The sequence below is a fragment of the Haematobia irritans genome, chromosome 5, assembly GCF_050003625.1.
Source record: "Haematobia irritans isolate KBUSLIRL chromosome 5, ASM5000362v1, whole genome shotgun sequence".
Taxonomy (NCBI): domain Eukaryota; kingdom Metazoa; phylum Arthropoda; class Insecta; order Diptera; family Muscidae; genus Haematobia; species Haematobia irritans.
The window spans coordinates 98697834-98715190 of record NC_134401.1 but is presented as its reverse complement, the minus strand read 5'-3'; the positions used below and the strand labels follow the sequence as shown (position 1 = coordinate 98715190).

Genomic DNA, 17357 nt, shown 5'->3' with positions numbered 1-17357 from the left:
GCCCATTTGCAATACCATCCGACCTTCATCAATAAAAACTACTTGTGCCAAGTTTCAAGTCGATAGCTTCTTTCGTTCGGAAGTTAGCGTTATTTCAACAGACGGACGGACATGCTCAGATCGACTCAGAATTTTACCACGACCCAGAATATATATATACGGGGTCTTATATATATATATATATATATATATATATATATATATATATATATATATATATATATATATATATATATATATATATATATATATATATATATATATATATATATATATATATATATATATATATATATATATATATATATATATATACATATATATATATATATACATATATATATATATATATATATATATATATATATATATATATATATATATATATATATATATAAGACCCCGTATATATATATTCTGGGTCGTGGTAAAATTCTGAGTCGATCTGAGCATGTCCGTCCGTCTGTTGAAATAACGCTAACTTCCGAACGAAAGAAGCTATCGACTTGAAACTTGGCACAAGTAGTTTTTATTTATATATATATATATATATATATATATATATATATATATATATATATATATATATATATATATATATATATATATATATATATATATATATATATATATATATATATATATATATATATATATATATATATATATATATATATATATAAGACCCCGTATATATATATTCTGGGTCGTGGTAAAATTCTGAGTCGATCTGAGCATGTCCGTCCGTCTGTTGAAATAACGCTAACTTCCGAACGAAAGAAGCTATCGACTTGAAACTTGGCACAAGTAGTTTTTATTGATGAAGGTCGGATGGTATTGCAAATGGGCCATATCGGTCCACTTTTACGTATAGCCCCCCTAATAAACGGATTCCCAAATTTGGCTTGCGGGGATTCTAAGCGAAGCAAATTTCATCCGATCCAGCTGAAATTTGGTACATGGTGTAAGTATATGGTCTCTAACAACTATGCAAAAATTGGTCCACATCGCTTAATAACTCAATGATTAAAACCGCTATGTTCCGGAATAGGAAAAACAATTAGGTAATATGGGGAAAAATTTAAAACTTTGAAGCAGGACAAAAAGTGAAGCAGCTTTTTGGAAGAAGGAGTGACGAAGTAAATTTTGTGAAAATGAAGCAAAATACTTCGATTGAAGTAGTAGCGGCAGCACTGAACCCAATAAATCAGTATCGAGTGAATGTTGTTGTGACGTCATATCATTGAAGTTATGCATTTGTTTCCATTCTCGGTCGCAAGCAAACATTCGATTGCATTTGGTGAAACGGGATAATCGAGAATACTCGAACATTTAACGGGAGTTTTTGAGAAAAGAAGTCATTGAGTTGGCGTTTCTTAAAGTATAAGTGTGTAATTAATACTTAAGCTTATTGACGATAAAATGAGTAATTCTAACAATGTTTAAATTTGTTATGTTTTTATATGTAACTAGCAACAGTAAATTTATGTTTGTGTCTTTTGTTTGTTTTTTATACCCTCCACCATAGGAAGGGGGTATATTATATTTTTCATTCCGTTTGTAACACATCGAAATATTGCTTTAAGACCCCATAAAATATATATAGTCTGGGTCGTGGTGGAATTTTGAGTCGACCTAAGCATGTCCGTCTGTTGAAATCACGCTAACTTCCGACTGAAACAAGCTATAGGCTTGAAACTTGGCATAAGTAGTTGTCATTGATGTAGATGTTATGGCAAATGGTTGTCGGATGGTATTGCAAATGGACCATATTTTATCAAAATTTTTTTGTATAAAAAATGTTATCAAAATTTGATTTCTATAGAAAATTTTGTCAAAATTTTATTTCTATAGAAAATTTTGTCAAAATTTGCTTTCTATAGAAAATTTTATTTCTATAGAAAATGTTGTCAACATCTTATTTCTATAAAAATTTTTATCAAATTTTTATTTCTATAAAACACTAAAGGGAATTTCAATGGCACCTATTACGATGGTCTTTACCGTAGGAACTTAGCGTTCTTTGCATTACATGACTGTCATTGCAGGTAAATTAGACGCGTTAAGTACCCAGCCATTTTGTATGTGTATGGAAATTATCTCCAGTGCCACATCATATGGCAAATGCCACCACTTCAATCCCTTCTTTTTCTAAGGAAACCGAAATATTGCAACATTTTAAAGTAAAGATAATAGACCTACATCCTTTAGAATATTTTTGTTCTAGAGTAGCTAAAATCCACCACTTCTTTAGGAGATTTAAATAATAATTTACTCACATTTCTCTTTAACTTCAACTATAAACGTTGGTAATTGGTAATATTGAATGATGACATTTTCAAACTCCACTTCTTTAATTTCACAATCATTTACAGCCAAATAATGATCATCCATATTCGGAATACTGTAGACATTGCATACTGTGGAAGATAAAATGTAAAAAAATATGTAATAGGAACACACAAATCATAGTTTAAAGAAATGTCTGTACTCACCCTCTTGGAGAAAAGTATTATAAGAATATGGACATCGTAACGTTACCGCTTCTCTATGTAGCCTATAAGCCGTTTGGATTTTTATACTGAAAGTGAAAGTGCTTATGATATTCAAATCTATATAAGAAGAACTGTTTTATGTGTAAAGGTTTGGGAGGATTCAGTGAGTATTCCCTCGTTATGTCAAAGTTGTGATTCTTTCTATTCTTGCCTTCTTTAAGACATTTGGAGGCAGCATGTACATTTAGGTATTGAGCCTTCTTTTTGATTTCTATTTTGTAGATGTTTAAATAAGAGTCTCTTTTTTTCTTAAAACAACCACGTTTCATTTCAGATATTTTTTAAGAATTCTAAATATTTATGGAATAGCCAAAAAGCAAGAAAAGCTGACTACATTCGGCCGAAATTGCAATAGGTTAGTTAGTATAATTGCAGTCCGATATTATTAGACCACCACTCAGACTATTCAAACCATTATTATTCCACATGTGCTGAAATTCTCTCCTATCAATGAGTTGACGTAAGTTAAATTACAAAAAAAATTGTGAATTTTATTTAAATAAGTATAAAAACATTAAACCATTACATTTAGTTACAATGGCATACATTTAAATAAATTATTAACAAATGACAAAAAATTCTATTCGGTTACGCCGATATCACAAAATTAAGTAAATATTTTTCGACAAATTAAACAAAATTTATTGATTCCGAGCCAAAGAAGCGCGGAATTGAAGTAAGAATACCTTTAAGACACAACGCTCTTTTAAAGTTGATACTACGAAACAAATTTTGATTTATTTGTTATTAATAAGTTCTATCCGATTCTATGTGTAGCACAATGATAAGGGACCTCCCTCTTAAAACCGAATCCGATGCGTTGAAATCCTTAGAAATCGTTTGGAAACCCCTTGGGTGTTCGGCCGAAATAGATATTGAATCCATGACCCCTCGTATGCAAAGTGGACACGATCGAGTGAAAAAAATCCTTGTTTATGGATTCAAATAAACGTTGTCTCCTTCTCCGATATAAATTCATCAGGTCCGTGCAACGTATAGACATCGTATGTCGTTTCACTACCAACAACTCAGGAGGTAATTCAGGTATCTCAATTGGTGGGCAATTTTTATTCAACGGAATCCTTGGCCACCGTTTTGCAATGGTTAGCATGCCAGCCTTACATACAAAGGATCATGGGAGCCAATGTGGTGCAATGGTTAGCATGCCCGCCTTGCATACATAAGGTCGTGGGTTCGATTCCTGCTTCGACCGAACACCAAAAAGTTTTTCAGCGGTGGATTATCCCACCTCAGTAATGCTGGTGACATTTCTGAGGGTTTCAAAGCTTCTCTAAGTGGTTTCACTGCAATGTGGAACGCCGTTCAGACTCGGCTATAAAAAGGAGGTCCCTCGTCATTGAGCTTAACATGGAATCGGGCAGCACTCAGCGATAAGAGAGAAGTTCACCAATGTGGTATCACAATGGACTGAATAGTCTAAGTGAGCCTGATACATCGGTCTGCCACAGAACCTAACCTAACATGGGTTCAACCCCAGTTTCAACCAAACACTCAGCGGTGGAACATCCTCTCTCAGTGATGCTGATGATGATATTTCTGAGCGTCCCAAAATTTCTCTAAGTAGTTTCACCGCAATGTGGAACTCCGTTCGGACTCGGCTATTAAAAAGAGATCTTTGTCATTGAGATAACATAGAATCAGGGATAAAAGAGAACTTCCCTCCAACGCTGTGGTATCACAATGGACTGAATATTCTAAGGGAGCTTGAAATATCGGGCTGCCACAATACCTAACCTAAACTAACCTCTACTAAAAACAGCCCCTGCTTACTAAAATCGTACTCTTTTGGCCTACAAAATAGGTATCTGTGGTAGTGACTTTTTTTACGTTTAGAAAAAAGAAGTCGCACTCCATGAAATACGGACAGCAATTAGGTGTAAAATGGACCAAGAACAACAATGTATTATCATGCCGAAATGCCAAGATTCTATAATTTGGTATAGTAGTACCCCCTTTCCTTTTCTTTTCTCCTCTTCGGAGCACGTTCCTCGCGTGCAGTCTACTATCTCGGATGTTCCGCGGTGGGTATTGGTATGGCCAAATTTCTTTGATTATCATAAAACGACGTCTGGAGTGAGCATGCGAGGCATCCATAGTACGGACAGCTTACTCATGCCCAATATTTAATGCACTCTATCGTTTGGAATTCTAACTGTTTCAGATATATCGCTCACCTTCAATTGAAGGTCTGTCAATACGATATCGTGGATTTTTGCGACTTTATCCTCCATGGTGAGCGTTTCCGGGACACCATGGTTTATCAAAAAACACCATGAAGCTGCTTAAAGTAAATTTTTGTTGGTAGCTTCTTTTTACGATAATACTAGAATTATGTCCATCCCAGATCTCTTTGAGGGTTCCAAACAGCCCCTTGTATAAAATTGAATCAAAATTATGACGCGACCTCGTACAGCAGTCGGTACCACAAGGAGACTCTCCTGGTATAAGAAGTTAAAACTCACATTAAAAAAATCAAAAATTTTCGTCCTCAAGAAGTAAAATGTGATTATTCTTAACGTCCCTAGGTTACGGGGACGAGGCCGTCGTTGTTTGCTGTCATAGAAAAGTCACCTAATAGTAGTCGGTGTTTGCTGTTACATTTTTGTAGTTGGAAACTTTTTAGAGAAATTTTTTGATTAGAAAATGTTACCCAAGGTACAACGAACTAAATTTCCTTAAATATTTCTAAATGCGATCAAAATAACTAAATTTTAGAAATATATATAGATTTTGAGAAAATACAAGACACATTCGTAACATATTGCATTAATTGTTTGTCTGCTTCAGCCAAACTAAAATGTGTTTTAGTGAACGACGAACAGACGAACATCACTATATCGTCTTCGAATTTCATGGAGGATATACAAAAATCAAAATAATTCTAAGCATAAATGCTCTTTACTTCAGATGAGAGACTCTATACATTAGGCTAACCCTGCCAACGCGAATAAAAAAATTCTTCAACATGTATTGGAATGGACGGTACACTCATAGAAAAAAGTCTGCTATAAACAGCAGTCGATGTCTGCTGTTATATTTTTGTACTTCAGGGCCAAGTGAACAACAATTTATAAAATTTTTAGGTTATACATTTTTCCCCAAAGCATATTTAAGAACCAAAAGTAGTTTTTGGTATATTTTTGCACTGTAATATACCTACAAGCTCCTAAATACGATCAGCAAACATTTTGTTTGCTGTTATGCCTCAAATCGATAAATATTCAGATTTTTGGTCAAATACTATAGATATTCATAAAATATTGTTTTAATTATGTTAGGATAGCTCCTAAGTTGACATTCTTATTTGTTTTAACCAAAATAAAACATGTTTTAGTGTAATCGAGCTTCAATAATAGCAGGAAATGTTTGCTATTTCAGCAAACAGTGACTGCTGTCCCTTTTTCAGCAGACTTTCTGCTGTTTTAGCAGACTTTTCTGCTGTCCCTACTAACCAATTTCTTTGGGTGTATGCAAAATAACAGCTAAATTTATTTACATAAGCACGGTTTTACATTTTAATTGAAAATGAAATCTTTTAATTATGAATTAAAAATACAATTAATTCCTAGGTATTATAGGAAACAAAATTGGCCATTCTTATACATACTCTGAATCCATTTCAACTTTTGGCTTTATTAAATTGTGTTTAGAATCATCATCTTCGAAACAATATGAGAATTCTTCATCCATCAGTTCTAGGTCACTAGGATGTTGTGATGATGTGTTTGCAGAATTGCGGTCATTGCCTACGCCCTCCTCATCATTATCTTCGTTGGAGGGTAGTTTTTCAGTATCGCTGTCATCTATCGTATCCTCATTATCACCGGATGGGCGTACATTGCGACGTCGACGGCCTTGTCCACAGGATATGTATGTCTTGGCATTCATGTATTTGCAATAAATACTTCCACGTTTATTTTTGCGATACATATCCAATCGTTCACTAGGAAACATTGCCAAAATGGCTTTTTCGACAACATAGCTGGTTTGTAAATCAAATTTTAATTCATTACGCATAAAATAGGTAACTATAGCATTTATCAAACGTCTCCTCTCGGGCCTGCTAAAACATTTGCGTAAATTGTAAATTTTTAACAAATGTGGACCATCTGGTTTCGAGTCCAATAATATTTCACGCAAATTCACTTTTGGTAAATGCGAATAAGGTCGAACGGCAATTTCACAGAGTCGTTCAACTGGTGCTGCTGCTGCAGAAGATTCTGCGTGCACAAAATTAGAAGTTTTCATTAATGTACAGGGAGTAGATTCCGCCGAGCTATTTGTGAATGAACTATCTGGCGGGGTGTTATTATTGTTAACATGCAAGAAGGTATTATTCTCTGTTGAATCTTTTGCAGTAACTGTATAAATTGTTTTATTATCTGCTTTTATAATTTGGACATTTTGTTTCTGTTTTTGCTGTATCTGTGAATCAGACGATGTCAGTAGGGAATTTTGTCTGGGGGACTCCGTTCGTGGCGCATTATTGGTACCGCCCTGTAAACACACACAGTATTGTGTTTCCTGACTACATCTGGGCATTGGTTTGCCTATATTATAGCGCCATTGTTCTAAATTGTGTTCAAATCGTATTTGTATTCCCAAAGGAAAGTTATGTAGTAACGTTCGGACGTGATGCAATTTCATCATTTCTAATATTTCAGCATCAATTTTTTCGGCTAAAAAGAAAAGTGTTTTTCAAATTAAAATCTTTTAGGTACATAGTGGGAATAAGTGTTTTCCAATAGACACAAACATTTGAAAAAGAATTCACATATGAGCCACATCTACCAGCAATATTAAAGACTGAGTTCAATATAAAGTTTAAAAAAAAAATAAATTTAGACCTTTTTTTCGTATAACAGTGCTTCTCCCATACTGGTAGAAAAGGTGTTATTGGTCTTATGCTCGTTTTGGTAAATCTCTTAATTTACCAAATTCCACAACCGTGCAATGGTTAGCATGCCCGCCTTGCATACACAAGGTCGTGGGTTCGATTCCTGCTACGACCGAACACCAAAAAGTTTTTCAGCGGTAGATTATCCCACCTCAGTAATGCTGGTGACATTTCTGAGGGTTTCAAAGCCTCTCTAAGCGCGAACGGCGTTCCACATTCCAGTGAAACGAATGTGGATCGCCGTTCGGACTCGGCTATAAAAGGAGGTCCCTTGTCATTGAGCTTAACATGGAATCGGGCAGCACTCAGTGATAAGAGAGAAGTTCACCACTGTGGTATCACAATGGACTGAATAGTATAAGTGAGCCTGATACATCGGGCTGCCACATAACCTAATCTAACCTAACCAAATTCTCTTAATTTATCAGTAGAAGTATATTAAAAAACGAGACATACAAATAAATTGAATATTTTTGTCAAAGCAAAACAAAAAGTTAGACTTGAAAGAGCAAAGACGATACTGCTTGCGCTCGCTGGGCCCCGAGAACAGTCACCTTTGGTGGAGTGATTGATCTGAATAGATGTGCTACGTTTTTAAACCGAATATTTCATGAGTACCTCGAGAGTGGTAGAGCGACAAGGAGAAACATTTTTCGCATTTGTAGTAGCCTGGTAATGACACGCTACAATATACCCAAGCCGAAGTTATTCAAAGTCGAAGCCCCATCGGGTGAGGGGCTTCGACGATATCTCAAGTCTGGTTTTGAATACCCCAAGCAAGAACAGTCTCCGTGTATTTTTAGCTATCTGTTTTCCTTAATACGGTCAATCATACAACTCTCGTATTTGTTATAAGAAGCCTGTATTTGTCGACAGAGACGAAACGAATGTCAGTTGAATGTGTAATTAAAAGATAAGAATTCGAGAAAGCCTCCAGATCGGGAAGCATACCGGACATATCTGAAAAGGACTCAAATGGCACCATATACAAATGTAAATATTTCATTTTTTACACTCTTGCCATTTCAACAATATTGATCCGATTTTTTTGAAATTTGGACTCAGGGGCTAATTTTTCGTGCTCTTTCATAATATGTACAAGTTTAACAATATTTTTTACAATATAGCAATTTTCAATACATTTTTGTATTTTTCTTCAAAATCTGCCACTATTTACAAATGCAAATATTGTGGTTTAAGATACTTTTATTTGATTTGTTTTGAATTATTTCATATGAAAATAATACAAATAAAAGAAGAGGAAATAGTAACTTAAAATATATATATATATATATTTTGGGCAACTGTAGCATTTGGTTTGCACCCAGCTGTGCTCCACACATTGTTGCCTTGTAGGACGCTTCCTTTTTTTTCTCACCATGGTAGCACATATATCAAGCGGTTTTTACTTTTGAATATCCTCTATCACCTTCATCAGGCATAAAGGAAATAGCCAATGATTGTATAGGTTCACCAATAATGTGTCTACAATGCTCAATTTGTTTTTTGTAGCTGGTTTAGTGCCGTTACAACAAGATTCACGAAAAATTTCATGTTTTCGCTCCATTGAGGATTTTTATCCACTTTAAATCCGTTTTTACTAACCAAAAATTGCTACCAGTCTAATTTAGATAGTTCACCGTCGTTTTCCATATGATATTCCCACACTTCATTCTCATGTAAATCGGAGTAAAATGTGGCATCTGTGTATAAATCTGACTAAAGATATACATGGGAGCTATTTCTAAATCTGAACCGATATAAACCAAATTTGGCATGCATAGTAAGAATGTTAAGTCTACACCCTGTGCAAAATTTCACGTAAATCGGAATAAAATTTAAGCTACTGTGGCCATATCTGTATAAATCGGGCGAAAGATATATATGTGGGAGCTATATCTAATTCTGAACCGATTTCAACCAAATTTGGCATACATAGTAAGAATATTAATTCTACTCCCTGTGCAAAATTTCACGTAGATCGGAGCAAACCTATGGCGTCTGTGGTAATATGGGTGTATATCGGGCGAAAGATATATATGGGGGCTATATCTAACTCTGAACCGATTTCAATAATGTCGAACAAATAATGTTCAAAAACAACAATATTTTTTGTGTAGCGAATATCAGAATGCAAAACAAACTTAAAAAAGCGGTTATGTAGTTAAAAATAACAAAGGAAACAAAATATTTACATACAGTATGTCAAGAAAGTGTTTTGACAATAGGATAAAACTTATGTTTTGTTCCAAAATTAAATATAATTTAATTTTAAAAAATATTTTATTATGTATTTTGCAAAGTATACATATTTTATTGTTCTCAAAACGAATTAACAACTCGATTTTTACTTCAATTATTTCTGGAATTTGAAATATTTGGCAATGTCAAAAGACTTTCTTGACATACTGTATGTAAATAGTGGCAGATAATATAGAAAAACATTGGTGCCTAAGCTAGGGTTAAACAAGACAAGCTTCCTCAACTGGTACTTATTCCAGCACAACACTAATTGGTTTATATACACTGTACACTGTTGCAACAACAGCAAAAAGAATGATAAAAACAATTGATCTCATATTCGCAATTGAGATACGTGCGGTTGGCGGTCTAGGAAAATGAATTATTTAAACTTCTTCACGAAAGGTTTTGGTGTATCCTAGAAATAATAAATAATTTTTTATAATAGCCCACAGCAGTTGGTGCAAAATAGAACTATCGATGCAAATTTGTGGCAATAACGAACACTGTGGCAATATCATTATCAAAAATTACAAGTAAGGCCGACTATATTATACCCTTCACCACCTTTTCCACATTTTCGATACCACATCAAATCCGTCCAATGTGTTGGATGCTATATGAATCCATACACATATATTCTGTATATCTGAGCAGATCTGTACAGAGTTCTGCAATACTTCTAGATTTTACATGTAAGTCGGCTAATGCGCTGAGGTGGAACACAATGTTAGTAAAAAACAAGTAAGGAAAGTCTAAAGTCGGGAGGGGCCGACTATATTATACCCTGCACCACTTAGTAGATCTAAATTTTCGATACCATATCACATTCGTCAAACGTGTTGGGGGCTATATATAAAGGTTTGTCCCAAATACATACATTTAAATATCACTCGATCTGGACAGAATTTGATAGACTTCTACAAAATCTATAGACTCAAAATTTAAGTCGGCTAATGCACTAGGGTGGAACACAATGTTAGTAAAAAAATATGGGAAACATTTAAATCTGGAGCAATTTTAAGAAAACTTCGCAAAAGTTTATTTATGATTTATCGCTCGATATATATGCATTAGAAGTTAAGGAAAAATAGAGTAATTTTTACAACTTTTCGACTAAACAGTGGCGATTTTACATGGAAAATGTTGGTATTTTGACCATTTTTGTCGAAATCAGAAAAACATATATATGGGAGCTATATCTAAATCTGAACCGATTTCAACCAAATTTGGCACGCATAGCAACAATGCTAATTCAACCCCTTGTGCAAAATTTCAACTAAATCGGAGTTAAAAATTGGCCTCTATGGTCATATGAGTGTAAATCGGGCGAAAGCTATATATGGGAGCTATATCTAAATCTGAACCGATTTCAACCAAATTTGGCACGCATAGCTACAATGCTAATTCTACTCCCTGTGCAAAATTTCAACTAAATCGGAGCAAAAAATTGGCCTCTGTGGTCATATGAGTATAAATCGGGCGAAAGCTATATATGGGAGCTATATCTAAATCTGAACCGATTTCAACCAAATTTGACACGCATAGCTACAATGCTAATTCTACTCCCTGTGCAAAATTTCAACTAAATCGGAGCAAAAAATTGGCCTCTGTGGGCAAATGAGTGTAAATCGGGTGAAAGCTATATATGGGAGCTATATCTAAATCTGAACCGATTTGGCTGATATTTTGCAAGTTTTTCGAGGCTCATAAAATATTCGGATGTACGGAATTTGAGGAAGATCGGTTGATATACACGCCAATTATGACCAGATCGGTGAAAAATATATATGGCAGCTATATCTAAATCTGAACCGATTTTTTCCAACATCAATAGGGATCGTCTTTGAGCCGAAACAGGACCCTATACCCAATTTTAGGACAATCGGACTAAAACTGCGAGCTGTACTTTGCACACAAAAATACATCAACAGACAGACAGACGGACAGACAGACAGACAGACAGACAGACGGACATCGCTAAATCGACTCAGAATTTAATTCTAAGACGATCGGTATACTAAACGATGGGTCTCAGACTTTTCCTTCTTGGCGTTACATACAAATGCACAAACTTATTATACCCTGTACCACAGTAGTGGTGAAGGGTATAAATATGGGAAACATTTAAATCTGAGACAATTTTAAGGAAACTTCGCAAAAGCTTATTTATGATTTATCGTTCGATATATATGCATTAGAAGTTTAGGAAAATTAGAGTCATTTTTACAACTTTTCGACTAAGCAGTGGCGATTTAACAAGGAAAATGTTGGTATTTTGACAATTTTTGTCGAAATCAGAAACACATATATATGGGAGCTATATCTAAATCTGAACCGATGTCAACCAAATTTGGCACGCATAGCTACAATGCTAATTCTACTCCCTGTGCAAAATTTCAACTACATCGGAGTTAAAAATTGGCCTCTGTGGTCATATGAGTGTAAATCGGGCGAAAGCTATATATGGGAGATATATCCAAATCTGAACCGATTTCAACAAAATTTGACACGCATAGTTACAATGCTAATTCTACTCTCTATGCAAAATTTCAACTAAATCGGAGCAAAAAATTGGCCTCTGTGGGCAAATGAGTGCAAATCGGGCGAAAGCTATATATGGGAGCTATATCTAAATCTGAACCGATTTGGCTGATATTTTGCAAGCCTTTCGAGACTCATAAAATATTCGGATGTACGGAATTTGAGGAAGATCGGTAGATATACACGCCAATTAGGACCAGATCGGTGAAAAATATATATGGCAGCTATATCTAAATCTGAACCGATTTTTTCCAAAATCAATAGGGATCGTCTTTGAGCCGAAACAGGACCCTATACCAAATTTTAGGACAATCGGACTAAAACTGCGAACTGTACTTTGCACACAAAAATACATCAACAGACAGACGGACAGACAGACAGACAGACAGACAGACAGACGGACATCGCTAAATCGACTCAGAATTTAATTCTAAGCCGATCCGTATACTAAAAGGTTGGTCTATGATTACTCCTTCTTGGCGTTACATACAAATGCACAAACTTATTATACCCTGTACCACAGTAGTGGTGAAGGGTATAAATATAGGAAACATTTAAATATGAACCAATTTTGAGGCAACTTCGCAAAAGTGTATTTATGATTTATCGGTTGACAGATGTGTATTAGAGTAATAGAAGAATGTGAGTCATTTTGACTTGACCGACTGACCGACTTGGCAGTGGCGATTTGATAAGGAAAATGTAGATATTTCGGCCAGTTTTGCCTAAATGGGAAAAACATATATATGGAATCTATATCGAAATCTGAACCGATTGCAATCAAATTTCACATGCATAGTTACTATGTTGAATCTACTCCCTGTGCAAAATTTCGCGTAAATCGGATAACAACTTTGACTGCAGTGTTCATATGACGGAAAATCGGGCGAAAGATATATATGGGAGCTATATCAAAATCTGAACCGATTTCAACCAAAATAAACACGCATATGCAGAACCTTAATTCTACTGCCTGTGCAAAGTTTCAAGTTCAATTCTACTCCCTCTGCAAAATTTCATGTAAATCAGAGTAGCACGTTTGCCTCTGTGGGCATAGTAGTCCAAATCGGGTGAATGATATATATGGGAGCTATATCTAAATCTGAACCGACTTCAACTAAATTTTGCACTATTAACGATACTATAAAACGTACTCCTTGTGCAAAATTTGAAGCAAATCAGGGCAAAACTCTGGCTTTTGGGGCCATATAAGTCCAAATCGGTCGAAAGATATATATGGGAGCTATATCTACATTTGAACCGATTTCAACTAAAAAGCAAAACTCTGGCTTTTGGGGCCATATAAGTCCAAATCGGTCGAAAGATATATATATGGGAGCTATATCTAAATCTGAACCGATTTCAACTAAATTTGGCACAATTAACGATACTATTAAACGTACTCCTTGTACAAAATTTTAAGCAAATCAGGGCAAAACTCTAGCTTTTGAAGCCATAGAAGTCAAAATCGGACGAAAGATATATAGGGGAGCTATATCTAAATCTGAACCGAATTCAACTAAATTTGGCACAATTAACGATACTATTATACGTACTCGTTGTGCAAAATTTGAAGCAAATCAGGGCAAAACTCTCGCTTTTGGGGCCATATAAGTCCAAATCGGACGAAAGATATATATGGGAACTATATATAAATCTGAACCGATTTAGCTGATATGTGGCAGTTTTTACGGGACTGACAAAGCATTCAGATGTACAAAATTTAAAGAATCGGTTCATAAATACGTGAATTATGATCAAATCGGTTATAGCTATATATGGCAGCTATATCTAAATCTGAACCGATTTTTTCCAAAATCAATAGCAAGACGTTATGTCGAATTTGAAGACGATCGGACGTAAACTGCGACCTGTACTTTGTGCACAAAATTACATATACAGACAGACGGACGGACAGACAGACGGACATCGCTAAATCGACTCAGAATTTAATTCTAAGCCGATCGGTATACTAAAAGATGGGTCTATGACAATTATTTCTTGGCGTTACATACAAACGCACAAACTTATTATACCCTGTACCACAGTAGTGGTGAAGGGTATAACATTAGCGTAGCTAGACAATTTTCCTAGGGGGGGCTATAGCCCCCCTAGCTAAAACTTTATAGACTGAACTTATAGGTTCAACTAATGTTTTATTTCATAAAATTTAATAAAAAATAGACATCAAAATAACTCGAGAATCAATTTATAATAAAGCAACTAAAAGTACCCTACGGGAAATTGGTGCAAATTGTGAAATAAAATTTAGTGAAATAAAATTATCAGAATAACCTTTTGTTCGATATATTTCAAATTTTTTTTTCATTTCGGGTTCGATTAGGAGCCCAAATTGAATGAGATTTCTAAGAGTTTGTCCGAGACTGGTTCCTGAGGACCTGTTTATGGGTTGCTCCTGCTAAATTGTTCCAGGACATGTCCTTTGGGGTGAGTCCAAGACGCGTCCTAAAATGTAAGTTTACTCCGTCAATGACAAACCCATGTAAAGGTGGACGGTCCCTTCCATACGTTTTGATCAGAACTGGGACTGGTCCATACACACCAGGGACTAGTCCTGTACCAGTTCTGTGGTTGATCCATTTCCCGTAGGGTAGTTCCACACTTTTCCCAGCAAAAAATTGGGAGTTGTTCTAAAGGCACAACTTTAAAAGCACTTCCAAAAATGTCCTCACAAAGAAGTTAACTATTTTAACTACACAGCAAGTTTTTTTACTTCATTTTTTTTTTATATTTTAATGCGTAATTTTTTGTTTTCTTTTTTCAAATAGTTTAAAAAAAAGAGTAAAAGAGTAAGTAAGAGTGTACCACTTCCAGACCCAAAAAGAACATTTTCATTTCTTTTTGGCGACGCTTTTTTGCAGCATTATTAAGATATTAATTTATGAAAGAATAGTTCTAATATCAATTACTATTTTTTATTCAACTAAATCATAAGTTCAACCACAGCTTTATTTCATAAATATCAGACTTCTGCCACAACCCAAGTAATTCGATTGTGCATGAAAGTCTTTAGTGGAACTTTGTGCGTTGTACGAGTATATACTTGTTTAATTTTTATAAAAATGTAAAATCGTAAATAGGTTTTCAAATTCTGGGGGGGGCTAAATTTTTTCTGGGGGGTCTAAGCCCCCTCCCCAGAGGCCTTCCTACGCTTATGGGGTATAAAAAAGAACAAATTCATTGTACATACATAAATATGAAATTGTACATAAATTTATTTATAAAAGACGTTAAGTTTCTAAACTTTAAATTTACCTCGCAAGTGTGGCAAAATATTTTCTAACTTCCAATCTTTTAATAGATGATCAATATCCAAGGAACTTTGTCCTAAATGATTGTTGGAAATACCTTCCATGTCCAAAGCAATGCGGAACCTAAAAAATAAACATATAGTTAAAAGAATTTTTTTTTTTGATATTTGTTTCGTAAAGAATTCACTTTTGTATAACTGGATTGTTTCCAAAGACGATATGGTTATTTTGATAAAATCATAAACGAATAATGGAGAAAGTAAAAAAATAATTTTACTTGAGAATTAAATCCACTATAAAGCACAAAGGAACAACTCTGTTTTCAACAGCTGAACGAAAAAGTGTTGCCAATACACTTTGTATCATAGAAACACAATTGAGGTAGTGTTTTATCACTGGTAATAACATTTGAAGATGCATCGTATCCCTGCCAACGTTTTTTGAATTTGGAGGCGCTTCTGAGAATCCCCACTACGTCGAAAACAATCATATACGACATCAAAAACTCGTCGGAAAAGCGCCGTCACTATTGAGAAGTTGTACCACGCCAAGTTACTACGAAAAAGTTTCTCATCAGTGCAATTATTAGGTGCCTATTTAGATCAATTTCGAAGGACGCCAATAAGAACCCCTGCAAACTATCAGAAAAAGTGTATTTTAAGGTAATTGTAGAAGAATCATTGTGGTCAAGTAAAACACGATTGTGTAGATGTTTACTGATTTGATTAAACATTTATAATTTCTTATAAATATAACATTTTTCGGTTTATCTCATCACATTTAACATAAGGGCTGTTTTCTTTTTGCACTGGATAGAACTTTTGTATGGCAATCGTTGCACTGGTGTTCTATCCAGTGCAACTATCAGTGCAAGTCGCACCAGAGTCACCATTATATGCGAATTTTGTAGTTGTCAAAATATGAATTGGCAACTAACTAAAATACTGGGGAGGAACACATCTCAAGTGAATGTCACATACTGAAAAGAAGAAGAAACAAAAGCAAATGTAAATAAACAAAACAGAAGTATTTGTTTAAATTTTGTTTCACTGCAACAAAAACAGGAATATGTATCGAATTATGTAGAAATATCTAGTGGCCCAACTTGTAGCGTCTCTAACAACTTCCAATAAAGGAACTCTCACGTAAGTGACGATTTCATTTGGACATTTCGTCAAAGGCCTTATCTGTATTTCGTGAGACTCACAATAATTATGGAGTTCGAAAAAATTTAACGGCGCCTTAAATTTTTACAAAAACACCTTAAATGGCATGAGAATCAGTGAAATGTGTTTTATTTTCCTACAAATCAAAGTTTAAATTGCATGGCTCGGGTGGTGGAAGTTTAGTACGAAGGTCCAAAGAAAAGTCTTAATCCAAGAAATAAAAACAGTTCCTTCAATAATGGTGGGGGTAATATTATGGTCTGGGGGTCGTTTTTTGGACATGGCTCCGATTTATTGAGTATAGAGGGCACTATGCTTTTGGAAATCTTCAAAAACAGTTTGTCCCATGTAATATTACCATAACAATCACGGGAAATACCGTCTACATGGATTATTCAGTGCGATCATGATCTCCAGCACTCGTATAGTGTGCTAAAACAACTTATTTCTAATGAAAAAGTGTGTGTACTTGTACTCTATGTTTCGAATTCAGGCCAATGTCGTTCCTATGTTTAATAAAAAAATAATGTATTATACCCTTCATTGTGGACCAAATTCATTGATACCATCTCAAGTTTGTTGCGAGCTATATAAAGGTTGATATTCCCATATGCATGAATTTGAATCTGCACCGATTTAGACAAAATTGTATACACTTCAA

At 34.8% G+C, this 17357-nt stretch overlaps 1 protein-coding gene across 1 annotated transcript in view; it reads right to left on the bottom strand.

The window, feature by feature from the left end:
• The window catches only part of LOC142237996 (uncharacterized), a 23982-nt gene extending 8107 nt beyond the window's left edge, over nt 1-15875 (bottom strand). The window contains exons 1-5 of the mRNA XM_075309482.1: nt 15718-15875; nt 15535-15653; nt 6184-7255; nt 2496-2581; nt 2280-2420 (exon numbers count right to left, since the gene is read on the bottom strand). Coding sequence (XP_075165597.1) covers nt 2280-2420; nt 2496-2581; nt 6184-7255; nt 15535-15634 — 1399 coding nt within the window. The 5' untranslated portion in view covers nt 15635-15653; nt 15718-15875. The remainder of the gene's footprint in view (nt 1-2279; nt 2421-2495; nt 2582-6183; nt 7256-15534; nt 15654-15717) is intronic.
• Nucleotides 15876-17357: the final 1482 nt, after the last annotated feature.